We start from the raw sequence: 25,742 nt of genomic DNA on the forward strand, positions 1-25,742 counted from the left end.
GGGGCTGGGGACAGGGAGGCACCCTATAGGAGAAGCCAGGAGGGGCCGTCTGCCCCTGGGGTTGGGGCTGGGCTGGAGCAGGCTGCAGCAAGAAAGACCTGAGGCAGGCGCAGGGCCTGAGAGCTCGGCTGGCTGGGTTCAGGGGGGCTCCTAGGGCAGCCTGGCCCAGGGAGCAGTCCTGACTCTGCAGGGGATGCCCAGCGAGGGGGGCTGCAAACCCCTCAGAGCCTCCCCTCCTCTCTCCCTGGAAAGGAGCTGGGGAACCCGTAGTGCAAATCTGTGGACCACTCAGTTATGGAGTGAGGCTGTGCCCAAAGGTGGACACTGGGGTGCACTCCCTCCACCACCTCGCCCTGCACCGCTGTCCTCAGTACAGCCACTTCTCCTAAGAGTGCAGGCCATGGATGCTGACATGGTCCGCTTCTCAAACTTGAGCTCCCCTGAGTACATCATGGACTGAAGGACAGACAGGCTGCGGGCCTTGATATCCTGGCAGCCGTGCTGGATGCCCAATATGAGGTAGGGCACGAACTTCTGAATGGACCCTTTGTCCTGGATGGAGCCCGAGACACCCTGCATGATCTTCACCTTATCCCCGTCGTTGAAGTATTGCTTCTGGCTGCTGCTGCTCTTCTCCATGGCATTCAGTGAGCCCATGTCCCGGTACTTCTTGAGCTGCATTCCGTCTGAGAAGAAGTACTCGCCGGGGGCCTCCATGGTGGCGGCCAGCAGGGAGCCCGTTATCACTGTGGAGGCTCCTAGGGCCAAGGCCTTGACCACATGCCCCACGGTCTGGATGCCACCATCGGCTATGATGGGCACACCAAAGCGCTGGGTATGCTTGGCCACCTTGTACACAGCAGTGCCCTGGGGCCGACTGCAGGCCATCACTTCCTGGGTGATGTAGATGGAGCCGTGCAGCCCATGCCCACGCGCAGCCCATCGACACCAGCGTCAATCAGGTTGTTGGCCTGGGCTCCTGTCACCATGTTCCCCCCAATCACCTGGAGGTGGGGTACTTTTGTTTGATGTAATGCACCATGGCGATCTGATACACCGAGTTCCCTTGGGATGAGTCCAAGCCTATGACGTCAACGCCCACCTGGGTGAGCAGGTCCAGGCGGTATTTATCATCCTTATGGGTGCCCACAGCTGCCCTGCACATCAGCTGCTCATGGGGAATCCTTGGAGGCCACAGGGTAGTCTCGGTTCTTCTTCAGGGCAGTGCCGGTGATAATGGCCACCAGCTCATCGCGATCATTGACGATAGGCAGCTTCCCTTTCTTGCTAAGCTGCAGGATCTCATTTGCCTCTTTCAACCTCACACTGCTGGAGCCACCACTAGCTCGATCCTTGGTGTCATCACCTCACTGAGGAGGGTGGTGTGGTCCTTCTCAGCAAGAAAGTCGATGTCTCGGGAGGCGACGATGCCCACCAGCTTGCTGCCCATGGTGCCCGTCTCAGTGATGGGGATGCCGGAGAAGCTATGCCGCATCTTGGCCTCCAGCACATCACCCACAGTGTGTGAGGGGCTCAGCACCACGGGGTGCGTGATAAAGCCCTGTTCAAACTTCTTGACCTTCTGCACCTCACTGGCCTGGAACTCTGAGGTGCAGTTGTGGTGAATGAAACCAGTACCTCCCATCAGAGCCATCGCGATGGCCATGTCGGCCTCTGTTACAGTGTCCATGGGGGAGGAGATCAGCTGCGTCTTCAGCATGACCATCGGGTCAGGGCTGAGGTCAGGTCCAACTCATCAGCTATGAAGTATATGAATCCTGGGAGAATCAAGAAGTCGTTGTAGGTGAGTCCCTCGTCGCTGGCGAAGAGCTGCTGCGCGGTGTGGGGAAAAGAAAGAGATCAGATTGTTACTGTGTCTTTGTAGAAAGAAGTAGACATAGGAGACTCCATTTTGTTCTGTATTAAGAAAAATTCTTCTGCCTTGAGATGCTGTTAATCTGTAACCTTACCCCCAACCCTGTGCTCCCTGAAACATGTGCTGTAAAAACTCAGGGTTAAACGGATTAAGGGCTGTGCAAGATGGGCTTTGTTAAACAAATGCTTGAAGGCAGCATGCTCCTTAAGAGTCATAACCACTCCCTAATCTCAAGTACTCAGGGACACAAACACTGCGGAAGGCCGCAGGGACATCTGCCTAGGAAAGCCAGGTATTGTCCAAGGTTTCTCCCCATGTGATAGTCTGAAATATGGCCTCATGGGAAGGGAAAGACCTGACCATCTCCCAGCCCGACACCTGTAAAGAGTCTGTGCTGAGGAGGATTAGTAAAAGAGGAAGGAACGCCTCTTTGCAGTTGAGACAAGAGGAAGGCATCTGTCTCCTGCCCGTCCCTGGGCAATGGAATGTCTTGGTATAAAACCCGATTATATGTTCCATCTACTGAGATAGGTGAAAACTGCCTTAGGGCTGGAGGTGGGACATGCGGGCAGCAATACTGCTCTTGAAGGCATTGAGATGTTTATGTGTATGCATATCTAAAGCACAGCACTTAATTCTTTACCTTGTTCATGATGCAGACCTTTGTTCACGTGTTTATCTGCTGACCTTCTCTCCACTATTATGCTATGACCCTGCCACATCCGCCTCTCCGAGAAACACCCAAAAATGATCAATAAATACTAAGGGAACTGAGAGGCCGGCGGGATCACGGGACCATCCGTATGCTGAACGCCGGTCCCCTGGGCCCCCTATTTTCTTTCTCTATACTTTGTCTCTGTGTCTCTTTCTTTTCCAAGTCTCTCGTTCCACCTAACGAGAAAAACCCACAGGTGTGGAGGGGCAACCCACCCCTTGAGCGCAGTGAACCCATCCTCGACCACGTAGCCTGTGCCGCCGCTGACAGGTAGTCCGTCATGCTGCTGCGAGACCCCGCGACCCGACATAAACGCTGCAGCTGCTGCGACGCCGAGGCCACGCCGCTGCCACGCTGCAGCCAGGGGCCGAGTGGGCCGCGTGGGCCGGGGGCGGGGGCTGCGGCAGCTGTGGGGCGGGCCAGGGCGCCCTATACTCCATCCTTAACGATGTTTGGTCAAAGAGTCATCTGAAATTTTGAATTCAGTAAGGTGGCTGGAAAGTTTAGGGTATTTTGAAAGATGGTGATTGACCTTGGACTGAACCACTGTTGAAGATTTATTTGATAATAATTTATGAGTTTTAACTCAGTACCTCCCTTCTGCTTTTATAGTTCAAGGAGCAGGGACAAGTTACAAGAATGTTCTCCAAGCAGCAATCCAAAAGAGTCTCAAGGATCCCTCAAATAACTTCAGGGTGAGTCTGGAGAAAACATATGGAATCCCAGCATGAAACCGTTTCAGAGTTCTAATAAAAATATGCATATTCTCACAGCATGTACTTTATTTGATATCTGAAAAAATTGTGATAGAAATGTGTATTTGTTTTAAAAACTTGTAGCTTCTTATATTTCAAAGCTAATACATGTTCATTGAGATATTTGGAGACTATAGAGAAAGATAAAAGAAAATAAATCACCTATATTCCACTACCCAAAGACAACCACTGTTAATATTTTGGTATATTTCCTTCTAGACTCTTTTTTATGTGGGTTTGGATCTGTATCTGTGTATATATATATATATATATATATATATATATACAGTTGGACAATTGGACGTTTTTTTCACTGTTCATTTATTCACTTGCAATTGTAACTTAAAAAAAGAAAATGTAACTTTAAAAATAAAAATAGATGCACCATGCCAGTGGAAAAAAATTTTAAATGTACTACAAGAGGTTTTAAAAGTATTTTTTCACCCGGGTGCAGTGGCTCACGCGTGTAATCCCAGCACTTTGGGAGGCCGAGCCGGAAGGATCACCTGAGGTCAGGAGTTCGAGACTGGCCTGGCCAACATGGTGAAACTCCATCTCTACTAAAAATACAAAAATTAGCCAGGTATGGTGGCAGGCACCTGTAATCCCAGCTACTTGGGAGGCTGAGGCAGGAGAATCGCATGAACCCAGGAGGCAGAGGTTGCAGTAGCCAAATCGCGCCATTGCCTGGGTGACAAGAGCAAAACTCTGTCTCAAAAAATAATGTTTTCTTCCTACCCCTGTAATACTGACCTCCAATTAGTTTTCCTAAAGGCAGCTGTTGTGAACTAGTTCATTCTGTAACTATCCAGAGATAGTCTACACATATATTTCATTTTTGCTTTTTTCTCTTCTACAAATGATAGCACCCTATGCCCATTGTCCTGACCTGAAAATTCTTGGAAATTGTTCCATATGATTAACGTGGAACTGCCTCTACTTAATCATTATTTTGAATGATTAAATCATTTCATTTTCTTTTTTTTTTTTGAGACGGAGTCTTGCTCTGTCGCCCAGGCTGGAGTGCAGTGGCGCAATCTCACTGCAAGCTCCGCCTCCTGGGTTCATGCCATTCTTCTGCCTCAGCCTCTCCGAGTAGCTGGGACTACAGGCGCCCGCCACCACGCCCGGCTAATTTTTTTGTATTTTTAGTAGAGACGGGGTTTCACCGTGGTCTCGATCTCCTGACCTCGTGATCCACCCGCCTCCTGCCTCGGCCTCCCAAAGTGCTGGGATTACAAGCGTGAGCCACCGCGCCCGGCCTAAATCATTTCATTTTCTAAATGTGTTATAATGTGTTTAGCCCTTTCTTGTTGCTGTATGTTTAGATGCTTTCCAATATTTTGTTACTACTAATAATGCTATAAAATAAATATCCTTGTACTTCTTTGTGCATTTGCTTTTTTACCGAGCTAATTTTAATGATTTCAGCAAAAGTTATTTTGTTATTGAGTGATGAAACAAAAGATTTTTGAGGGTGTTCATGAGCATAAGTATCATATAGTCACTTATGGTTGTGTTCGTAGTACTTAGTACAAGGTATCGGAATTGTTCTTTAGTTAATCATTTATCTTGAGAAGTTAAATCTTGGTGTAATCTTATCTTCATGTTCATATAAAGATATGTGGAGTTTATAGTGAGGACTTAGACCTGGGTACAATTTCATGGTTAAATTAGAAATGCTTTTGGCAGTGTTAACAGCTCTTTTAGAATTTGTCTAGCAGGCTTTTCAGTTTTTGCCAGAAAGCCCCTAAAAAAAAAGAAGGAAAAAAAATGCTTTTGGCTGAGTGTGGTGGCTCATGCCTGTAATCCCAGCACTTTGGGAGGCCGAGGCAGGCGGATCGCTTGAGCCCAGGAGTTTGAGACAAACCTGGGCAATATGTCAAAACCCCATTTCTACAAAAAATACAAAAATTAGCTGGGCATGATGGTGTGCCTTTAGTCTCAGCTACTTGGGAGGCTGAGGTGGGAGAAATTGCTTGAGCCTGGGAGGTTGAGGCTGCAGTGAGGTGTGAGTGTGTCACTGCACTCCAGCCCCAGTGACAGAGTGAGACCTTGTCTCTAAAAGAAAAAAAAAAAAAAAAAAAAAAAAAAAAAAAAAAATATATATATATATATATATATATAAATGCTTTTGTTAAAATATGTAATGAAAACATTAACTACTCTTGTAATATAAATGGTTTCTTGGAGAATATGTCTGTAAGAGACACTACTGAACAATGCAATTTCAGAGCTAAAATGGATTTACGGATTATATTATCCAACTCCCTTAATGAACAAAATAAGGAAACTTAGCCCTAAAGAACATTAACTGATTGTCTACTTCTAACTACTAGCAGAGCTGGGCGCAGTCCATACTCCTTTCACTGCACTGTGATGTATATAATAAACTATATACTTGTCATACCATAGCTTAGAGCATACTTTTTGTTTTTTTGAGATGGAGTTTCGTTCTTGTTGCCCAGGCTGGAGTGCAGTGGTGCGATCTCGGCTCACCTCAACCTCTGCCTCCCGGGTTCAAGCGATTCTCCCACCTCAGCCTCCCAAGTAGCTGTGATTACAGGCATGTGCCACCACGCCCGGGTCATATTGTATTTTTAGTAGAGATGGGGTTTCTCCATGTTGGTCAGGCTGGTCTTGAACTCCCGACCTCAGGTGATCTGCCCGCCTCAACCTCACAAAGTGCTGGGATTACAGGCATGAGCCACTGCACTTGGCCTAGCATACATTTTTTTTTTTTTTTGGAGACGGAGTCTTGCTCTGTCGCCCAGGCTGGAGTGCAGTGGCGCAATCTCGGCTCACTGCAAGCTCCGCCTCCCGGGTTCATGCCATTCTCCTGCCTCAGCCTCTCCGAGTAGCTGGAACTACAGGTGCCCGCCACCACGCCCGGCTAATTTTTTGTATTTTTAGTAGAGACGGGGTTTCACCATGGTCTCCATCTCCTGACCTCGTGATCCGCCCGCCTCGGCCTCCCAAAGTGCTGGGATTACAAGCGTGAGCCACCGTGCCCGGCCCTAGCATACATTTTTTAAAAGAATGAAATGTGCTTTGTTTTGTCCTTCTGAGTCTCTGTAATACCAAATAATGAGAAAAAGCAGATTTAGGATTCAGATCCAGGTTTTCTGAGCTTTCTCTGCTATTGTCTGTCTAATATAAATTATATTGTCATTCTTAGTTAAAAACCTGCCGTATTTTTACTACTGTGTTTCTATTTTGTAAATGAAGCATATTCATTGCTATGTAGCCTGTTGTGAGCCCATATGCTTTGCATATTAGTTTCTCCTTAAATTTTCTATATTTAATATGTGACCCTAAGGCCAGGCGCAGTGGCTCACACCTGTAATCCCAGCACGATGGGAGGCCGAGGCAGGCGGATCACCTGAGGTCGGGAGTTTGAGACCAACATGGAGAAACCCTGTCTCTACTAAAAATACAAAATTTTCCGGGTGTGGTGGTGCAAGCCTGTAATCCAACTACTTGCGAGGCTGAGGCAGGAGAATCACTTGAACCTGAGAGGTGGAGGTTGTCGTGAGCCAAGATTGTGCCATTGCACTCCAGTCTGGGCAACAAGAGTGAAACTCTGTCTCAAAAAAAAAAAAAAGTGACCCTGATTATTCATTCATTCATTTAGTGAGCAGGCACTATGGCATATGGATGCAGTGACTTTCTTAAAAGGTTTAGGAGCTGAATACCTAGAAGTTAATTCATATGAGGCTGCAGAAGTGCTTTAAAAATTACTGTATGATTAAATGCCACAGGGTACCACAAGATATTATAGAATTAAAAAATTATGGCTGGGCACGGTGGCTTACACCTGTAATCCCAGCACTTTGGGAGGCTGAGGCAGGTGGATCACGAGGTCAGGAGTTCAAGACCAGCCTGGCCAAGATGGTGAAACCGTGTCTCTACTAAAACTACAAAAATTAACCAGGCGCAGTGGCAGGCGCCTATAATCCCAGCTACTCTGGAGGCTGAGGCAGGAGAATCACTGGAACCCAGGTGGCAGAGGTTGCAGGCGCCACTGCACTCCAGCCTGGGCGACAGAGTGAGACTCTGTCTCAAAAAGAAAAAAAAAAAAAAAAAAAGAATTTAAAAATTATATGGCTACAATACAATGCTTTTAAAATCCATCTTTGATTTGATATGCTACCTCTCTCTAATGGTATGTAAAAGTGAATACACATCTATGCACGGGGCCAATTTCTATCTGATATGATCAGCCTCTGGCTAAATGTTACTAATTATTAGTGAAAAAGGCAACTTACATGTTTTTAATTTAGACACACAGACTTAGCTACTGACACAGCTTAACGGATAGTGTACTTCTCTCTTTCGGCTAGGTTAGCTTCAGAGAAGAACTATCATTTGAAAGCTGAGTGTCTCAAATGGGTTGACAGCATGTGGTATGTGTATCTTACATAGGACCTGTCATCTGAGAAGAGAAAGGGTCAGTTTAATCTTTCATTCTCTGATTACTCTTACTCTAGCCCTCAGAAGTGGTTTATCAAGAATATTTGATTATCAAGAATCAGGACCATATGTTGCTTATGTGTAGCTAGGCAATGATAGAAAAGCAATAACTGGACATTTGTTATGTACTTCCATGTGCTTGGCACTGTGCTGAGTGCTTTGTGTGCATTTAATCTTCGTACAAAATCTGTAAGGTATCTATTATTATTATCCTCATTTAGCATATGAAGAAACACACATACAGAAGTTAAATAACTTGCATAAGGTTACATAGCTAATACGTGGCAGAATTAGGATTCCTAGCCAGGTCTGTCTGGCCTAGAAATCCGACTCTTAACCTTGCTGTACTTTGCCCCTGTGTTGAAGAAACAGGTGGAATGTCAATCTCATGTTCTAACAGCTTATCCTAACCTGGAGCTATGCTAGCAACTATACTATACTGTAACATCAGATTTTATTGGGCTGTTTTGAAACATTCTAATATGCTAGCTTAGCATATTTTTATTTTCATTTTTAAAAATTTTTGTGACAGTTTCACTTTTCACTCTTGTCGCCCAGGCTGGAGTGCAATGGCACCATCTCAGCTCACTGCAACCTCTGCCTCTCAGGTTCAAGCGATTCTCTTGCCTCAGCCTCCTGAGAAGCTGGGATTACAGGGGCACGCCACCATGCCCAGCAAATTTTTGTATTTTTGGTAGAGATGGGGTTTTACCATGTTGGCCAGGCTGGTCTGGAACTCCTGGCCTCAGATGACCCACCCACCTTGGCATCCCAAGGTGTTGGGATTACAGGCGTCAGCCACTGCTCCCGGTCTATTTTCGTCTTTTAAAAGCAGAATTTCCCTGTTCTTTGGTAATATGGTATGGGATTTATGAAGTTAACAGCTCTTGCTATTCTTTAGATAATTTAACTGTCGGGATGATATTTTTATTTTTTTCCTGAGTTAAGAATCCTATTGAGACATTTAAAGAGGTGTGATGTATAGTGTACCTCTGAAATAACTAACAGGAAGTATGACCTTATTCTTTGTATTTGAAGCTCCATAATGGGAGAAGTAAAGAACAAAGACTTAAGGAACAGCTTGGCACTCAACGTAAGACCACCTTTTTTAAATATTCATTATTTATAAATGCTTGATAATTCTAGTACAAATATTGCATTTTTAGAGTTGGTCATTTCCTTTGTCTACATAATCTAAGTAAGCTCTCAAAATAAAAACTGGTTAAACTCTTATGACAGACTCATTGGCATTTCTAGTTGTCTATTGAATCAGCTTATCTAAGTTTGAACACCATCGTACTCCATCAGTTTCATCATCTTGGCTGTATTTTAAGAGATGTGACGTTTATAACTGAAATGGAATGGAGCTCTAACCGGGCCATGTTAAACATTCATCCAACCATGATAATGAACCATGTTAAACCAAATATCTAGCAGCGGGAAGAGGAACGGTAAATAAGTTCTTGTCTTACAGCCTATTTAATAAATCTGGATACTCTACAGATGATATCCCCCGTTTCCTAAGAAAGAAAGCGTGCAATTTAGAGATGGGTCATTTCAACCCACATGAGCTGTTTTCTCTCTTAAAACATTAGCACTTGATCCCATAGATCATTTTTTAAAAGATTACTTCTTTTTTTTTTTTTTTTTTTTTTTTTTGGAGACAGAGTCTTACTCTGTCACCCAAGTTGGAGTGCAGTGGTGCACTCTCGGCTCACTACAGCCTCCACCTCCTGAATTCAAGTAATTCTCACGCCTCAGCCTCCTGAGTAGCTGGGATTAAAGGCACGCATCACCACACCCAACTAATTTTTTTTTTTTTTTTTTGAGACAGAGTCTCACTCTGTCACCCAGGCTGGCGGCGTGCAGTGGTGCAATCTCGGCTCACAGCAACCTCCGTCTCCTGGGTTCAGGTGATTCTTATGCCTCAGCCTCCTGAGTAGCTGGGATTACAGGCTTGCGCCACCATACCCAATTCATTTTTGTATTTTTAGTAGAGATGGGGTTTCATTCTGTTGCCCAGGCTGGTCTCAAACTTCTGACCTCAGGTGATCCACCCACCTCAGCCTCCCAAAGTGCTGGGATTACAGGGATGAGCCACGGCGCCCAGCCTAATTTTTGTATTTTTAGTACAGACAACATTTCATCATGTTGGTCAGGCTGGTCTCAAACTGCTGACCTCAAGTAATCCACCCGCCTTTGTCCTCCCAAAGTGCTGGGATTACAGGCATGAGCCACTGCACCCAGCAAAAGTTTACTACTTTTGCTTGTCTTGAGTCCTCCTTGAAGTGAGAGCTGAGACTCAGTTTTATACTGATGAGGCACATGGCTGTGGTTCCGAACTCCAGGAAACGGATTGATGGGCTGTGATGGAGGGCTTCAGTCTTATCCAAGAGGCTTGGAATCTGTCCTGTGTGTGGTGGGACATCATGAATGTTTTGAGTAGGGCAGTGGCCTAATAGAAGCCCTCTTTGTGTGGCAGTCCCCTTACGGATATCTTACGACTCAGTCTTTGTGCTGTGTGCACCTGGAAACTTATTTTGCCCGGATTAGTCAGATGGTGTAGCTCATGTCTGTCATTCTCTACCTAATATTGTGCTCTCCAGCAAAAACTACTGAGAAGCGAATTAATTCCTGAAATGATAGCATGTTTCTTAAAACACTGGTGAGGTGATGAGAATTAGTATTCCAAAGGCTGTTTAAAGGGAAAATAGGAGACCTAGTAGATTTGCATAGGAATTAAAAACAATTGGTGCTCTTTCCATTTGTTCCCCGATGGCAGTTTTATCCTTGGTCATAATTGTACAGATGAGGTAAGTGAGAATCCAAATATCCCTATGATCCTGTTAGGAGAGCTGCTTACTTGTTATTGCTTGGAATTGGTTTATTTGCCAATAAAAGAAAAAGGTTTCTGGGCTGGGCATGGTAGCTCATGGCTGTAGTCCCAGCACCTGAGGTCAGGAGTTCGAGACCAACCTGGGCAACATGGTGAAACCCTGTCTCTACTAAAAATACAAAAATTATCCGGTCGTGGTGGTGCACACCTGTAGTCCCAGATACTCGGGAGGCTGAGGCAGGAGAATTGCTTGAACCTGGGAGGTGGAGGGTGCCAGTGAGCCAAGATCTTGCCACTGCATTTTAGCCTGGGTGACAGAGCAAGACCCTGCCCCCCGCAAGAAAGCTTTCTAATAACTTGGGCTTAATTTAATAGAAGTTTATTTTATTTTATTTATTATTTTTTTTTTGAGACGGAGTCTCACTCTGTCGCCCAGGCTGGAGTGCAGTGGCGCGATCTCGGCTCACTGCAAGCTCCGCCTCCCGGGTTCACGCCATTCTCCTGCCTCAGCCTCTGCGAGTAGCTGGGACTACAGGCACCCGCCACCACGCCCGGCTAATTTTTTGTATTTTTTAGTAGAGACGGGGTTTCACCGTGGTCTCGATCTCCTGACTTCGTGATCCGCCCGCCTCGGCCTCCCGAAGTGCTGGGATTACAAGCGTGAGCCACCGCGCCCGGCCAATAGAAGTTTAAAATAGTTGGCCAGGCATGGTGGCTAGCACCTGTAATCCCAGCACTCTGGGAGGCCGAGACGGGCGGATCACGAGGTCAGGAGTTCAAGACCAGCCTGACCAACATGGTGAAACCCCGTCTCTACTGAAAATGTAAAAATTAGCCAGCTGTGGTGGCACACACCTGTAATTCCAGCTACTTAGGAGGCTGAGACAGGAGAATCACTTCAATCTGGGAGGCGGAGGTTGCAGTGAGCTGAGATCGTGCCATTGCACTCCAGTCTGGGTGACAGAGTGAGACTCCATCTAAGTAAATAAATAAATAATAATAAACCAAATATTTATATTAATTTGGACTTCCAAATAGATTTGAACTGTTCAGCCATCATTGAATTTGATGAGGATGGTGATACCTTCAATTTAATAAGTTCTTGCTAAATGCCTTAAACTGAGATAGATACATCACATAGATTATTTTGTGGGTTTTCTTTGTTTGTTTGTTCTGTTAATATATAATTGCTAAAATACAAAAAATATAAAATGAAATTTTCTCTTTCAAGTATCAGAGATAGCTGCTATTAATGTTTGATTTTTATGCCTCCAGATTCTTTTATATTTAAGCATATATTAATACATGTATAAGTATATGTACACAAATATATATTTTAAGTACACAGAATCAATATTATACATATTATTTAATAATCCATTTTTCACTTAATATATCCTGTGTATCTTTTAAATTTTTTTCTTTTTTTTTGGAGACAGAGTCTCACTCTGTTGCCCAGGTTGGAGTGCAGTGGCACAATCTCGGCTGAAAAATGGTTGTTCTTCCACCTCCCTGACCTAATCAAGTCATTTTTTTCTAGCAAATTAGCTTTAGGCTCATCTCCATTTGCCAGGCTCACTGCCCCCATTGTCACTGTCTTGCCATTGACATTTTATTTTATGATCTCCCAGTATCACTGGACTATGAAAACAGTGCCATCTGTTTTATAACTAGCAAACACATGTAAACTTTCCCTGCTCTGCACTCTCTAAGGCTGTTCCCTTTAGGTATTGCCAACAGTTTCAGCACATATAGGAAAGCTATCAGTATTGTTGGGTGGTGAGGTTATTAGATTCTCCTATCAAGTTAAAAACTCACCAGCCACCTGTTCCTCACCTAGAACAGGGTAAGGGAGAACCTTCTTTCACTTGCTGTTTAAGCAGCTTTTCCAGATAGCCCCTGATAGCACTGGGACTTATGTTTTCTTATGTCACTTTCTTCAATGTGAGGTTGGAACCTTGGGGCCAAGTATAGCTGGGGAAGGAAGAGATAATTGAAGAAAATAGGAAGGGAGAACAGTTGTGATACAAAGAAACTCAGCCACTGTGGGGGTGGACTTAGCTGTCCTTCAGCTTTGTAAATGGTTTCTCTCTCATCCCCTAGAAGAACCAGTGAAGAAATCCATTCAAGAATCAGAAGCTTTTTTGCCTCAGGTACAGAATAAATGATCTGATTTGGTATTATATGTACATAGCTGTGGATAACCCTAACTTCTTTAAAAATATCTGTCCATTAAGAATTCTTTGAGACAATGGGACTCAGAGTGTTGTTCTCCTGAGAACTTCCATACAAGGGAACCCTGAATAACAAAGAGAAAGATGTTGAAGTGGATTGCATTAGTGAACTTTGGAATGCAGGGAAGTTCCAAAGTAGCACTCCTCATCTCAACTCTGTGACTGCTGAACATATTAGTCAGCAGTGATACTTCCCTGAACTTTGACTTGTTCTGGCTTTTTCTTAGGTTGACACCTCTTTGTAAGCAGAAGCAATAGAAGGGCTGCTGAACATATTAGTCAGCAGTGATACTTCCCTGAACTTTGACTTGTCCAGGCTTTTTCTTAGGTTGACACCTCTTTGTAAGCGGAAGCAATAGAAGGGCTCCCTTTGTACTTGGGAACATGCCACTTATATAACTTCAGGTTACTGTGGAGACAAATGAGTCATGTTTTCTCTCTCTTTCAAATTATCTTTATTCCACAAAGCCAATAAAGAGACTGGGATTTTCATTAAAATTAAATAAAAATTAAAATAATTTATCTTAAGCATATTACCCTAATAGAGGAAAAATTTGATATTAATGGGAAACATTTGCCATAATGGGAAACTTCAGGCTGTGTCTGTTGAGTGACTCACCTGCCAAAGGAAATCCAAAGGAAGAGATGGTATATGGGTGGGACCTTATAGAAACAGAGCAATATCCAGAGTCTGTAGCAATTCTTGCCTTCCTTTCCAGAGCATACCTGAAGAGAGATACAAGATGAAGAGCAAGCCCCTAGGAATATGCCTGATAATCGATTGCGTTGGCAATGAGACAGGTAGGTGTGGAAGCTGCAGATTAACTGGTGCCCCCAGATTGAGATCATGGCACAGGCAAGCTGTATTCATTAGAGTGATCAGCACCAACTGCCATGACTAACCAGTTCAAGAATCTGTGCTTCAGGCTGGGTGCGGTGGCTCATGCCTGGAATTCCAGCACTTTGTGAGGCTGAAATGGGAGGATCACTTGAGCCCAGTTAAAAATTAGCTGGTGTGGGCCGGGCACGGTGGCTCACACCTGTAATCCCAGCACTTTGGGAGGCGGAGGCGGGCGGATCATGAGGTCAGGAGTTCAAGACCAGCCTGGCCAATATGGTGAAACGTCGTCTCTACTAAAAATACAAAAATTAGCTGGGCATGGTGGTGGGTGCCTGTAGTCCCAGCTACTTGGGAGGCTGAGGCAGAAGAATTGCTTGAACCTGGGAGGCAGAGCTTGCAGTGAGCCGAGATCGCGCCACTGCACTCCAGCCTGGGTGACAGAGCAAGATTCTGTCTCAAAAAAAAAAAAAAAAAAAAAAAATTAGCTGGTGTGGTGGTGCACACCTGTAGTCCCAGCTACACAGGAGGCTGAAGCAGGAGGATCACTTGAGCCCAAGGAGGTCAAGGCTACAGTGAGCCAAGATGGTGCCACTGTACTCCAGCGTGGGTGACAGAGCAAGACCCTGTCTCAAAAAAAGAAAAAAAAATGAGTATGTGTTTCAACACAATAGAGACTTGTTTCTCATTCATGTCACAAGCTACTGTGGATCGGGCTGGGGGAGCTTTGTTCATGTGGCCATTCAGTGGCTCCATTATCTTCTGAGGTCTTGGAGTTTTCTGCAGAGTCCTTTGCATCTGGCTAGCAGATAAGGGAAGAGAGAATGTGTGAAGGATCTCACAAGAGATTTTAGGGACCAGGCCTAAAAGTGATAATATGCATAATTTCCACCCCATTAGATTGGTCAGAACTCAGTCATGCGGCACCATCTAACTGTAGTGGACATGGAGAAATTAGTCTCGCTGTGTGTCAGGAGGAAAATGAAATGGATTTGGGGAACACGTAACAGTGTCTCTGGCACAAAGACATCATTTACAGTAGTTGGTGAGCCTTAGTCTTGCCTTTTCTTTTGGATGCTGTAGCAGGGAGGAGTCCTGGAACCCAGAGAGGCATTAATATTAATGGAAGGCATTCTGGCTTAAGATTATCACATGCCCCATCATTTCACCTAGTTAGATGACAAAAGCTTTCCTGGTAACATTAAAGACATAATAAATGTGTGTTCACTTACAGAGCTTTGGATATTTTCTGAGCAATGTGTCAGTCAGTTCTGCTGTCCTTTGCTTTGGTCATTGGCCTCAGTCTCTTCTATCTGTGCGTCACCATTGCTTGGATCTGAGATGATTCTTTTGCTCAGTTGTTGTTGGATGTCTGACTCAAACTGAATCACTGGTGCTGCATCAGAAGAGAATGAGAAGAGCCTAGATAAGTGGAATGACGTTCTGTTTAATTATTTAGCTCTTCCTTAAGAGGATCGATCATTGTATTTCCAGTTTTAGAGCTTCTCAACATTCTCTTAAAATGAGTCAGAACTATCTTTTAGGCTCGCTTAAAATGTTACCATGAGGAGTTTTATGGGAAGAGAGGCTAAGAGAAGGTCAAATTAGCAAATATAATACTAAATTTTCCAGGATTTCAGATATGATCCTGCTTGGTCATGTCCTATTTTTGGTTAGATGTGAGAAAGATAAGTGTCTTCTCCTTTTTAGCCATTAGTACCCATATAAGAATGAGAAAATATTTTCTTAATGAGTCACTTCCTGTTTTAAGAGATTATGTAATTGTCCTGTACTTCTGGTTTTGGTCAGTTTTGTTTCATTCATCAGCAGATGTTGTACGTATATCTGTTGTATGAGAGAATCATAAAAAAAAAAGCCATGACCTGCTGTGAATTGAAAAACTAAGTTTTTTGGCTAAAACTCAATGTCTGTGCTTGCTTCTGTTGCTGGGTTGTGGGCCTCTTGGGGGCAGGGGCTGAATGTATATTCGAATTTTTCTGCATTATAGGAGCATGATCAGAGTTGAGAAATGGAATATGACAGAGTGGGTTTGAATCATGGCTATGCCATGTTCTAGCTTATGACCTTGGGCAATGTCCCTGGCTTCTTTATTTTTTTTAATTTTTTTTTTTCTTTCTTGAGAGAGTCTCACTCTTGTTGCCCATGCTGGAGGGCAATGGTGCAATCTTGGCTCACTGCAACCCCTTCCTCCTGGGTTCAACAATTCTCCTGCCTCAGCCTCCCGAGTACATCCCTCCCAGGATTACAGGCGCCCGCCACCGTGCCTGGCTAATTTTTTGTATTTTTAGTAGAGATAGGGTTTCACCATGTTGGCCAGGCTGGTCTCAAACTCCTGACCTCAAGTGATCCACCCACCTCGGCCTCCCAAAGTGCTGGGATTATAGGCATAAGCCACCGTGCCCGGCTTCTAATTTTTTTTAATTTAAATTTTATTTTTGTTTTTCCTGTAGTGCTGAGTTCTTGGCCTCCTTAAGTCCCAGTTTCTCTTCTGTAAAGTGGGTTAATAACAGGACCTACCTCATAGGGAGGTTGGGCAGAATGAGTGAGTTCATACTTGGAAAGGGCTTAGAATAATGCCTGGCACAGTGTGAGCATGTACTAGATGCCAACTAGCATTATTTCCTCATTTGCTTGTTTAATTCTAGCCATAAACCACCTAAGCAAGAGCTCACCATGGCTTTGCACTTGGTACATAGAGTCTGATCTCAGACAAGTGAGAGACCAGGGCACTGAGGCCTGCTCTAGGCCCAAGGGTGAGTGGAATGGATCCCCATAGGCTGAGGTGCACTGGAATGAAGGCCATAACCTGAGAGGGTTATTCAGCTTCTCGGATAAACACTCAAGTGGAAAGCTGAGCACAACACTCCTACCAGTCACAGTCTGAATGGGCTTGGCAGAGGAGAATCTAAGTACAAAGTACAGGAGGGCAGAGACCTGATAAAAGAGAAAGATGGAAGAAGATGGTAGAATTGGAGGCAGAGGCTGAGGCATCATGCTTTTGGCCGCAGGTATGAGCAGGTATTGGTCTTGACTGCATTGGTACATCTGTTTCCTGCCCCATGGCTGCCCATGTATCTGTATATGAGCTCCAAGAATCAGAATGGCAGCTCTAGACAGCAGGTCCCTCCTGGTCAGACATAGTCCTTTAAAGTTCAACATCTTGGTGGTACATTGCTGGACAAGAGTAGGCCTGGGCCATTAGAGGGTACCCTGGATGCTCAGTGCTGCCTTTCCCCTGAGAATCAGGGTGATTTGACTCAAGCCTTCCCTGCCTCTGGGAACAAAATCAATAGTTGGGCTTGAGGCCACTTATAAACCCCCCTGGGCTCAGGTGGCTAATTAGCAAGTGAGAAACAAGGCAGCACACTTTTACTCTCATGCTATGGTTTTCATCAGCTGAGAGGTCACAAATCCACTGACATGCACAGACTCAGAGCAGCAGGAGAACATTAATTATTATGAAGTGGAAAGGCACAGTCTCCTCTCCTCACACAATCTCTCTAGGCCTCCAGCTCTTCATTTTCCTCCTCCTCTCCTGGTAATTTGTCACTGAAGATTCTAGGCCCAGAATCCTGCCTTGGTTGAAAATGGTTGTTATTAGTGCAGCACCCTTCATCTCTTTTCCATCTAATCTGCAGTTAGGGGGCTTCATCTAGAGTAATTATGTGGATTTCCTCTGTCTAGTTAACTTTGCCATCTGGTTAACGTTGAACACTTGGGAAGAGTGCAGGAGTCAGATAATGAACAAGCGGGTAAGGTAATTGCCAGCCAAAATAAGGGCTTTGAAAGAAAGAAACAAGAACATGATAGGACTAACCTGGGCATAGCTGTGCTCAGAGTATATAATTTATTAAACATCTACTATATGCCAGGTACTTTGCTAATTGCTTTACACGGATTCTTGCTTAATCCTCATAAATAATACCATAATATAGGTACTATTATCTCCATTAAATTTTTTTGGTTCTACTTAGAACTAATTTGCTAGGAATGTTCTATTTTCTTTTCTTTTTTTGACGGAGTCTTGCTCTGTCGCCAGGCTGGAGTGCAGTGGTGCAATCTTGGCTCACTGCAACCTCTCCCTCCCAAGTTCAAGCGATTCTTCTGCTTTAGCCTCCTGAGTAGCTGGGATTACAGGCATGCGCCACCATGCCCAGCTAATTTTTCTTTCTTCTTTTTATTTTTTTAATTTATTTTTAAGATGGAGTTTCACTTTTGTTGCCCAGGCTGGAGTGCAATGGCGCGATCTCAGCTTACCGCAACCTCCACCTCCTAGGTTCAAGTGATTCTCCTGCCTCAGCCTCCTGAATAGCTGGGATTACAGGCATGTGCCACCATGCCCGGCTAATTTTGTATTTTTAGTAGAGACAAGGTTTCACCATGTTGGCCAGGCTGGTCTCGATCTTCTGACCTCGTGATCCGCCCACCCCAGCCTCCCAAAGTGCTAGGATTACAGGCGTGAGCCATCGTGCCTGGCCTATTCTCTCCATTTTCAAGGTGAGGAAGCTGAGCAGTGAACTACACTCCTACCTTCTCTAGTACTGATTGAGCTGGGATTCAAAAGCTGGACTCCAAAGCCTATGCTTTTAACTACTTAGCTTCAGTATAATTTCTGTGAAGGTGAGGGAGTTTATTCATCTCTTACTATGGGTCTCCAGTACCTGGAACAATACCTGGTACATAGGTGTTCAATAAATAATTGTTGGGTGAATGAATGAAGGAATAAGCTCTCCCAGTGTCAGTGTGTTTATAAAAGCCATTCCTTTTTATATCTAGAGTTTAGCAGACTCTTTTATACCTATCTTCCCTTCTCTCCTCAAAAAACCAGACTTTTATCCAAGGAGCATGCAAGTCCCCGAAGTATTTATAGCTTTATTTCTTTGTCCAGTAAATGTTTGTTTTACTGGACAAAGGGCTTACTATGTGCAAAGCACCATGCTTGGCCCTGTGTGAAGCAAATATTAAGGCAATGAGGTGGAGTCTGATCTCAGAGCTGTGTTGTGCATGAAATAAGGTTATTCTTTGGTAGTTCATTCTTGAGAAGAATCCTTATGGAGTTCAGTAACCTCTTCTTGAGGCAGAAGTAAATGCTTAGAGATTTGGGGACTAATTATCTCAGTTTGGTAGAATTGAAAAATAAGTCTTTGGTGTTGTGTCATCTGTGTCAGTGACAGCAAAGCTGGACCTATGGTGGGTCATCTTTAAACACTGGCCTTTTTTATCTTGTTAGGAATATAGAAGTGGCCGGGCGCGGTGGCTCACGCTTGTAATCCCAGCACTTTGGGAGGCCGAGGCGGGCGGATCACGAGGTCAGGAGATCGAGACCACGGTGAAACCCCGTCTCTACTAAAAAATACAAAAAATTAGCCGGGCATGGTGGCGGGCGCCTATAGTCCCAGCTACTCGGAGGCTGAGGCAGGAGAATGGCGTGAACCCGGGAGGCGGAGCTTGCAGTGAGCCGAGATCGCGCCACTGCACTCCAGCCTGGGAGACAGAGCGAGACTCTGTCTCAAAAAAAAAAAAAAAAAAAAAAAGGAATATAGAAGCAAATGTCTCACATCTCTGACAGATGGGCTTTACGGCTTTGCCTAAAGCTCTGGTTGTTTTTAAGGCCCTTGAATAAAAATAAAAGACGATGTTTGCAGATTTTAAGAGGAAGTTTTTTTGTTTTTTTTTTTTTGAGACAGAGTCTCACTCTGTCGCCCAGGCTACTGGAGTGCAATGGCGTTATCTTGGCTCACTGCAACCTGTCTCCCGGGTTCAAGCGATTCTCCACCTCAGCCTCCTGAGTAGCTGGGATTACAGGCACCAGCCATCATGGCCGGCTAATTTTTGTATTTTTGTAGAGATGGGGTTTCACCATGTTGGCCAGGCTGGTCTTGAACTCCTGACCTCAGGTGATCTGCCCGCCTTGGCCTCCCAAAGTGCTGGGATTACAGGGATGAGCCATTACACCTGGCCAAGAGGAAGTATTTTTTTTTCTATCCTGCTCTTTCTGAAAAGCTTGAACATTTTTCTGTACTTTCCTTTTCTTTTCTGAGACAGGATCTTGCTCTATCACCCAGAAGGGAGCACAGTGGTACAATCATGGCTCACTGCAGCCTACCACCCGGGCTCAAGTGATTCTCTCACCTCACCCTCCCAAGTAGCTGGAACTACACACAGGCGCCACCACATCCATCTAATTTTTAAAATATTCTGTAGAGACAGGGTCTCACTATGTTGCCCAGACTGGTCTCAAACTTCTGGGCTCAAGCAATCCTCCAACTTCAGCCTCCTGAGTGGCTGGGACTACAGGCACATGCTATCATGTCTAGCTAACTTACTTTTGTTTTTTGTAGAGATAGGGTCTTTTGCTGTATCGCCCAGGGCGGTCTTGAACTCCTGGCTTCAAGCGATCTTCCAGCCTTGGCCTCCCAAAGCACTGGGATTATGGTCATGACCCACCATGTAATTTTTGTTTTATGCGCATTTATAAGCTTTGCTTCCCCAACAAGATTATAAGCTCTTTGATTGAAGTACATCATATATTTGAATGTATTCTCTTGTCCAAGTGTTTCTGTAGGCAATAAGGGAAACTTTGTAAAACAAGAGTCAAGTAAATTTGAGAAGTGCCGCCTAATCTCTTCCCCCTCAGAGATTTGCAATGCATATTGACCTATTAAAGGCTCTGAGAATTCTTCCTGCGAAGAAACCTATTTTAGCCTTGTCCACCTTGCATTTCCCAAACACGTTTAACCTCAGGACTCCCTTTTTCACTAAGAATGTTTTGCCTATCTTGTGTTTTACCCATGTGCTCTATAGCAATTAACACTGGGCTTATTAAAGTTACTCAATATGTGGTTGTAAATTAACTGGTGAAGCATTCCCTCATTCTTTTTTATTTTATACATTTATTTAATGAAGCCATTTTCATAGAAATTGTCAAGATAAATGTATCCTCATTTAGATCAAAACATTCTAAATTAATGAAGTCATGACATTTTATTGTATTTTTTTTTTTTTGGTTTATCTGTGAAGTCCTCAAACCTGTGAGTAGTGCTGACCCTGGTCTTGAATGAACAGCCGTGTACTAACTGCAAGGCCAGAAGAACCCTCGCCCTTCCCCTCCCCGCCCCCCCCACATCATTTCAAGAAGTTCTAAAGAACAGTTGAAATTTACGGAGATCAAGGCCGGGCGCGGTGGCTCACGCTTGTAATCCCAGCACTTTGGGAGGCCGAGGCAGGCGGATCACGAGGTCAGGAGATTGAGACCACGGTGAAACCCCGTCTCTACTAAAAATACAAAAAATTAGCCGGGCGTGGTGGCGGGCGCCTGTAGTCCCAGCTACTCGGAGAGGCTGAGGCAGGAGAATGGCGTGAACCCGGGAGGCGGAGCTTGCAGTGAGCCGAGATTGCGCCACTGCACTCCAGCCTGGGCGACAGAGCGAGACTCCGTCTCAAAAAATAAATAAATAAATAAATAAATTTACGGAGATCAAACTGGGTTGAGTGTGGGATTTCCAGGGTGGGTTCTAGAAGGAGAAGTGGGACTTCTGTAGTTTGTTGAAATTTTATTTTCCAAACCCAGCCCCCAAGTTTTTCTTCCTCTATTTATGTGCAAGGACAAAACAGTTACTGTCCAACCTACGTAGGATATGGACTCTGTCTGCTCTGAGCCCATTTTAGTTTAGAATATAGAGAGACCTCCCTCCAGGTCCTAAGAGAGAGATTCCGTGAGAGATGCGCAACACCGTAAGATTAGTGATTTGTACTTTGAAATGGCTGCCTTTATTTCCTTTAAAGTCAATATCTTATATTTGAATAAACACAGTTTGCAAAGCATCTTTACAGAAATCTCATTGGATCCTCACAGTCACTTTTTTTTTGAGACAGAGTCTCACTCTTTCACCCAGGCTGGAGTGCGGTGGAGTGATCTTGGCTCCTCCACTTCCTGGGCTCAGGTGATCCTCCTTCTTTAGCCTCCCAAGCAGCTGGGACCACAGATGCATGCCACCACGCCCGGCCAATTTTTGTATTTTTGGTAGAGATGGGGTTTCACCATGTTGCCCAGGCTGGTCTCAAACTCTGCAGCTCAAGCGATCCACCCGCCTTGGCCTCCCAAAGTGCTGAGATTACAGGTATGAGCCACAGTACCCTGCCCTCACAGTCACCTTTTGAAGAACCTCCTGCTCAAGAGATCCTCCTGCCTCAGCCTCCTGAGTAGCTGTGATGACTACAGGCATGCACTACCATGCCTGGCTAATTTTTTTATTTTTTGTAGAGACGGGGTTTCCCTGTGATGCCCAGGGTGGTCTCAAACTCCTGAGCTCAAGCCATCCTCCCATCTCAGCGTCCCAAAGTGCTGGGATTATAGGTGTGAGCCACTGCACCTGGCCAAGCATTAGTTTTAATCCTGGTTTTTTTTTTTTTTTTTTGAGACGGAGTCTTGCTCTGTCTCCCAGGCGGGAGTGCAATGGCGCGATCTCGGCTCACTGCAAGCTCCGCCTCCCGGGTTCATGCCATTCTCCTGCCTCAGCCTCCCGAGTAGCTGGGACTACAGGCGCCCGCCAACACGTCCGGCTAATTTTTTGTATTTTTAGTAGAGACGGGGTTTCACTGTGTTAGCCAGGATGGTCTTGATCTCCTGACCTCGTGATCCGCCCCCCTCGGCCTCCCAAAGTGCTGGGATTACAGGCTTGAGCCACCGCGCCCGGCCTTAATCCTGTTTTATAGATGAATAAACTGAGGCTGACTCAGACTGACTCAAAGTTACACTGTCATTACCTTTTTGATCCTGTACATTAGACTGGGCTATATGCATGTTCTTGCTGGCCCAATAAAGTTGCAAGTACCAGCTAACAACCCTTCCCACTCCACCTCACTACCTCATAGAGGAAAATTGTGACGTTAATGGGAAATGTCAGCGGTGATGTCTTCAGGCTGGGCCTGTGGAGTGACTGCCTTGCCACAGGATATTTAAGCAATGCTCTGTCTTGTCTGAGGCTCAGACCTGCTGTTCTTATTGGCATTTGGGACCTGCGTGGTTTTTGACTTCACCTCCAGCTTTAGCCATTTTTCTTCTGTTCTTTTAGGTAAGGATTTTCTGCCTCAGACCTCAGATTCCCATTTCCTTCCTAGCTTCTCTGCTGTTATAGTTCAGTCTCTTCCAAGACCATGCAAGATTCAGACCCTAGTAGGAGGAGATGGAGGAACTAGGACTTAACCCACATCTTGTGATTCCAAGGCTGGTTCTTCTTTTGCCCTGCACCACGCAGCTGTCTGCTCACGGTCATGTGACAGGGGCTTCCCCAGCCAGAACCTCCAGGGAGCACAGATAAAGGAAAGAGCTGGAAGGCACAATACAGCATTTGTTCTGTCCAAGCCTTATATGTCAGCATGGGCAGGGAGAACGTGGTGAAGCTTTCTTTCAAGGACTTTGATAAAGAAGGACATTTATCAGTGAAGAGAGGTTTTGAGGGAAGTGAACCAATCTTGAGATAAGTAAACAAAAGAGCTTTGAGTCTGGTGTTTCCCTGTTTGCTTCTGCCCCCTGGAGGAGCAAATACTCCATGATTAGAGACATGTGAGTCCTTTGGAATAGAATAGCAGTGATGGAACTGGAGTCCTAGTCCAGGTTCTCTCCTTGTTCAGCCTGGATTCAGCACTGGGTATCGAAACTTGCCTGCACCCTCAGAGGAGATGGCTGGGGACAGTGTGTCCAGGCCTCTTCTACACACAGAGAGTTTTCTTTTTTTTTATAAAGGGTATACACATTTAAAATTTAGTGATACTTCCAAATTGCTCTTCAAAAAGGCTGTGCAAAATTACAGTCCTGATAACAGCTACCCAGAGATCCTGTGAAGGCATTTGCCCTCGTTATTATTATATTATTATTATTTGAATTTGAGACGGAGTCCTGCTCTGTTGCCCAGGGTGGAGTGCAGTAGCACAATCTTGGCTCACTGCAACCTGTGCCTCCCAGGTTCAAGCAATTCTCCTGTTATCAGTCTCCCTAGTAGCTGGGATTACGGGTGAGCATCACCACGCCTGGCTAATTTTTGTATTTTTAGTAGAGACGGGGTTTCACCATATCGGACAGACTGGTCTCAAACTCCTGACCTCAGGTGATCCACCTGTCTCGGCCTCCCAAAGTGCTAGGATTACAGGTATGAGCCACTGGGCCCAGCTGCCCTCACTATTTAATGGGTTATTTGCAACCTGTGAATCATGTCTTCTATTTCCTTGTTAATGATGCTTATTGATTATAGACTTAGGAATATCAGCACCTCCTTTGTATCTCTTCATTCTTACATGATATAATAATTCATTTTTTTTTTTTTGAGACAGAGTCTCACTCTGTTGCCCAGGCTGGAGTGCAGTGTCACAATGTTGGCTCACTGCAACCTCTACCTCCTGAGTTCAAGTGATTCTCCTGCCTCAGCCTCCTGAGTAGCTGGGACTACAGGTGCGTGCCACTACACCTGACTAATTTTTGTATTTTTAGTAGAGACAGGGTTTCACCATGTTGGCTAGGCTGGTCTTGAACTCCTGACCTCAGGTAATCTGCCCACCTCGGCCTCCCAAAGTGCTGGGATTATAGGTGTGAGCCACTGTGCCCAGCCAATAATTCATTGTTTAATCCTTAGTTGTGGGCCAAGCAAAGGAGAAAAGTAAGAAGCCTTCTCCTTTTACTGATAGGAAAGGTCAAAGGACTTACCTAGTGAATTATTTACCTAAAAATGTATACAAATCACTCCAAAATTTAGTGGCTAAAATCAACAGTAGTAATTTAATTATATCTTCACAGTTACTAATTTAATTATATCCTCACCTGTGGGTGAGGAATTTAGGAGCAGCTTAGCTGGGCTGCTCTGGCCCAGACTCTAGTGAAGTTGTGGTCAGTTATCAGCTGGGTCATCTGAATGCTTGATTGGGATTGGAGGATCCACTTCTATGGTGGTCACTCACATGACTGGGAAGTTGGTGCTAGCTGTTGGCAGGAAGCCTGTTCTTCATGTGGGCCTCTCTGAGGGACTGCTTGAGTACTTTCATGATGTGGTTGTGGGCTTCTCCCAGAGTGAGCCACTCAGAAGAGAGAAAGATTGTGAGGTCTGGACTTCAATAAGAATACTGTTGAAGAAAAAAAGGTTTTGTCCCCCCTTGGTTTGATTGGACTAGAGTGGGCTCAGTCTGTTCCCGTGGCTGGCATCAGGCAGGAACAGTGGTATAGCAGGGTATAGACCATATTTAGGGACCTAAAGTCATGTCTCTCATGATTCATGTGGTTCTTGTTCCAACTGCCCAGGACTCAGGCACATCAAAATATGACACAAAAACAGAAGCTTTTCATAATGGAGATTAGACCATGGCTAGGATTCCTACCCAGTCTTCTTGAGCTCTCTTCACTCCAGTGTTGTTTTCCATGTTTGTTTTTTGTTTTTCCCAGAGCTTCTTCGAGACACCTTCACTTCCCTGGGCTATGAAGTCCAGAAATTCTTGCATCTCAGTGTGCATGGTATATCCCACATTCTTGGCCAATTTGCCTGTATGCCTGAGCACCGAGACTACGACAGCTTTGTGTGTGTCCTGGTGAGCCGAGGAGACTCCCAGAGTGTGTATGGTGTGGATCAGACTCACTCAGGGCTCGCCCTGCATCACATCAGGAGGATGTTCATGGGAGATTCATGCCCTTATCTAGCAGGGAAGCCGAAGATGTTTTTTATTCAGAACTATGTGGTGTCAGAGGGCCAGCTGGAGGACAGCAGCCTCTTGGAGGTGGATGGGCCAGCGATGAAGAATGTGGAATTCAAGGCTCGGAAGCGAGGGCTGTGCACAGTTCACCGAGAAGCTGACTTCTTCTGGAGCCTGTGCACTGCGGACGTGTCCCTGCTGGAGCGGTCCCACAGCTCACCGTCCCTGTACCTGCAGTGCCTCTCCCAGAAACTGAGACAAGAAAGGTGAGCCCCCAGGAGGTGGTCAGTTCCGGACCATCTGCTTATTTTCATGCCACCA

General features: G+C 45.1%; 1 protein-coding gene, 1 non-coding gene and 1 pseudogene across 12 annotated transcripts in view; 2 read left to right on the plus strand and 1 right to left on the minus strand.

Annotated features, from left to right (window-relative positions):
• Nucleotides 1-25,742, plus strand: part of CFLAR (CASP8 and FADD like apoptosis regulator) — a 56,679-nt gene that overhangs the window by 22,204 nt on the left and 8,733 nt on the right. For 10 of the 11 annotated variants that reach the window (XM_063644970.1, XM_055290171.2, XM_063644973.1 and 7 more), the window contains exons 5-9: nucleotides 3,204-3,286; nucleotides 8,858-8,912; nucleotides 12,759-12,808; nucleotides 13,609-13,690; nucleotides 25,177-25,687. In XM_063644970.1, the coding sequence (XP_063501040.1) occupies nucleotides 3,204-3,286; nucleotides 8,858-8,912; nucleotides 12,759-12,808; nucleotides 13,609-13,690; nucleotides 25,177-25,687 (781 nt within the window). The remainder of the gene's footprint in view (nucleotides 1-3,203; nucleotides 3,287-8,857; nucleotides 8,913-12,758; nucleotides 12,809-13,608; nucleotides 13,691-25,176; nucleotides 25,688-25,742) is intronic. The other variant, XM_063644975.1, reaches the window with a different exon arrangement.
• On the minus strand, nucleotides 8-2,922 carry LOC129487323 (inosine-5'-monophosphate dehydrogenase 1-like; annotated as a pseudogene).
• LOC129488958 (U7 small nuclear RNA) lies at nucleotides 5,036-5,098 on the plus strand. Its single transcript, XR_008659793.1, has one exon. It is a non-coding gene; the product is annotated as a U7 small nuclear RNA (small nuclear RNA).

The sequence above is a fragment of the Symphalangus syndactylus genome, chromosome 8 (assembly GCF_028878055.3).
Source record: "Symphalangus syndactylus isolate Jambi chromosome 8, NHGRI_mSymSyn1-v2.1_pri, whole genome shotgun sequence".
NCBI lineage: Eukaryota > Metazoa > Chordata > Mammalia > Primates > Hylobatidae > Symphalangus > Symphalangus syndactylus.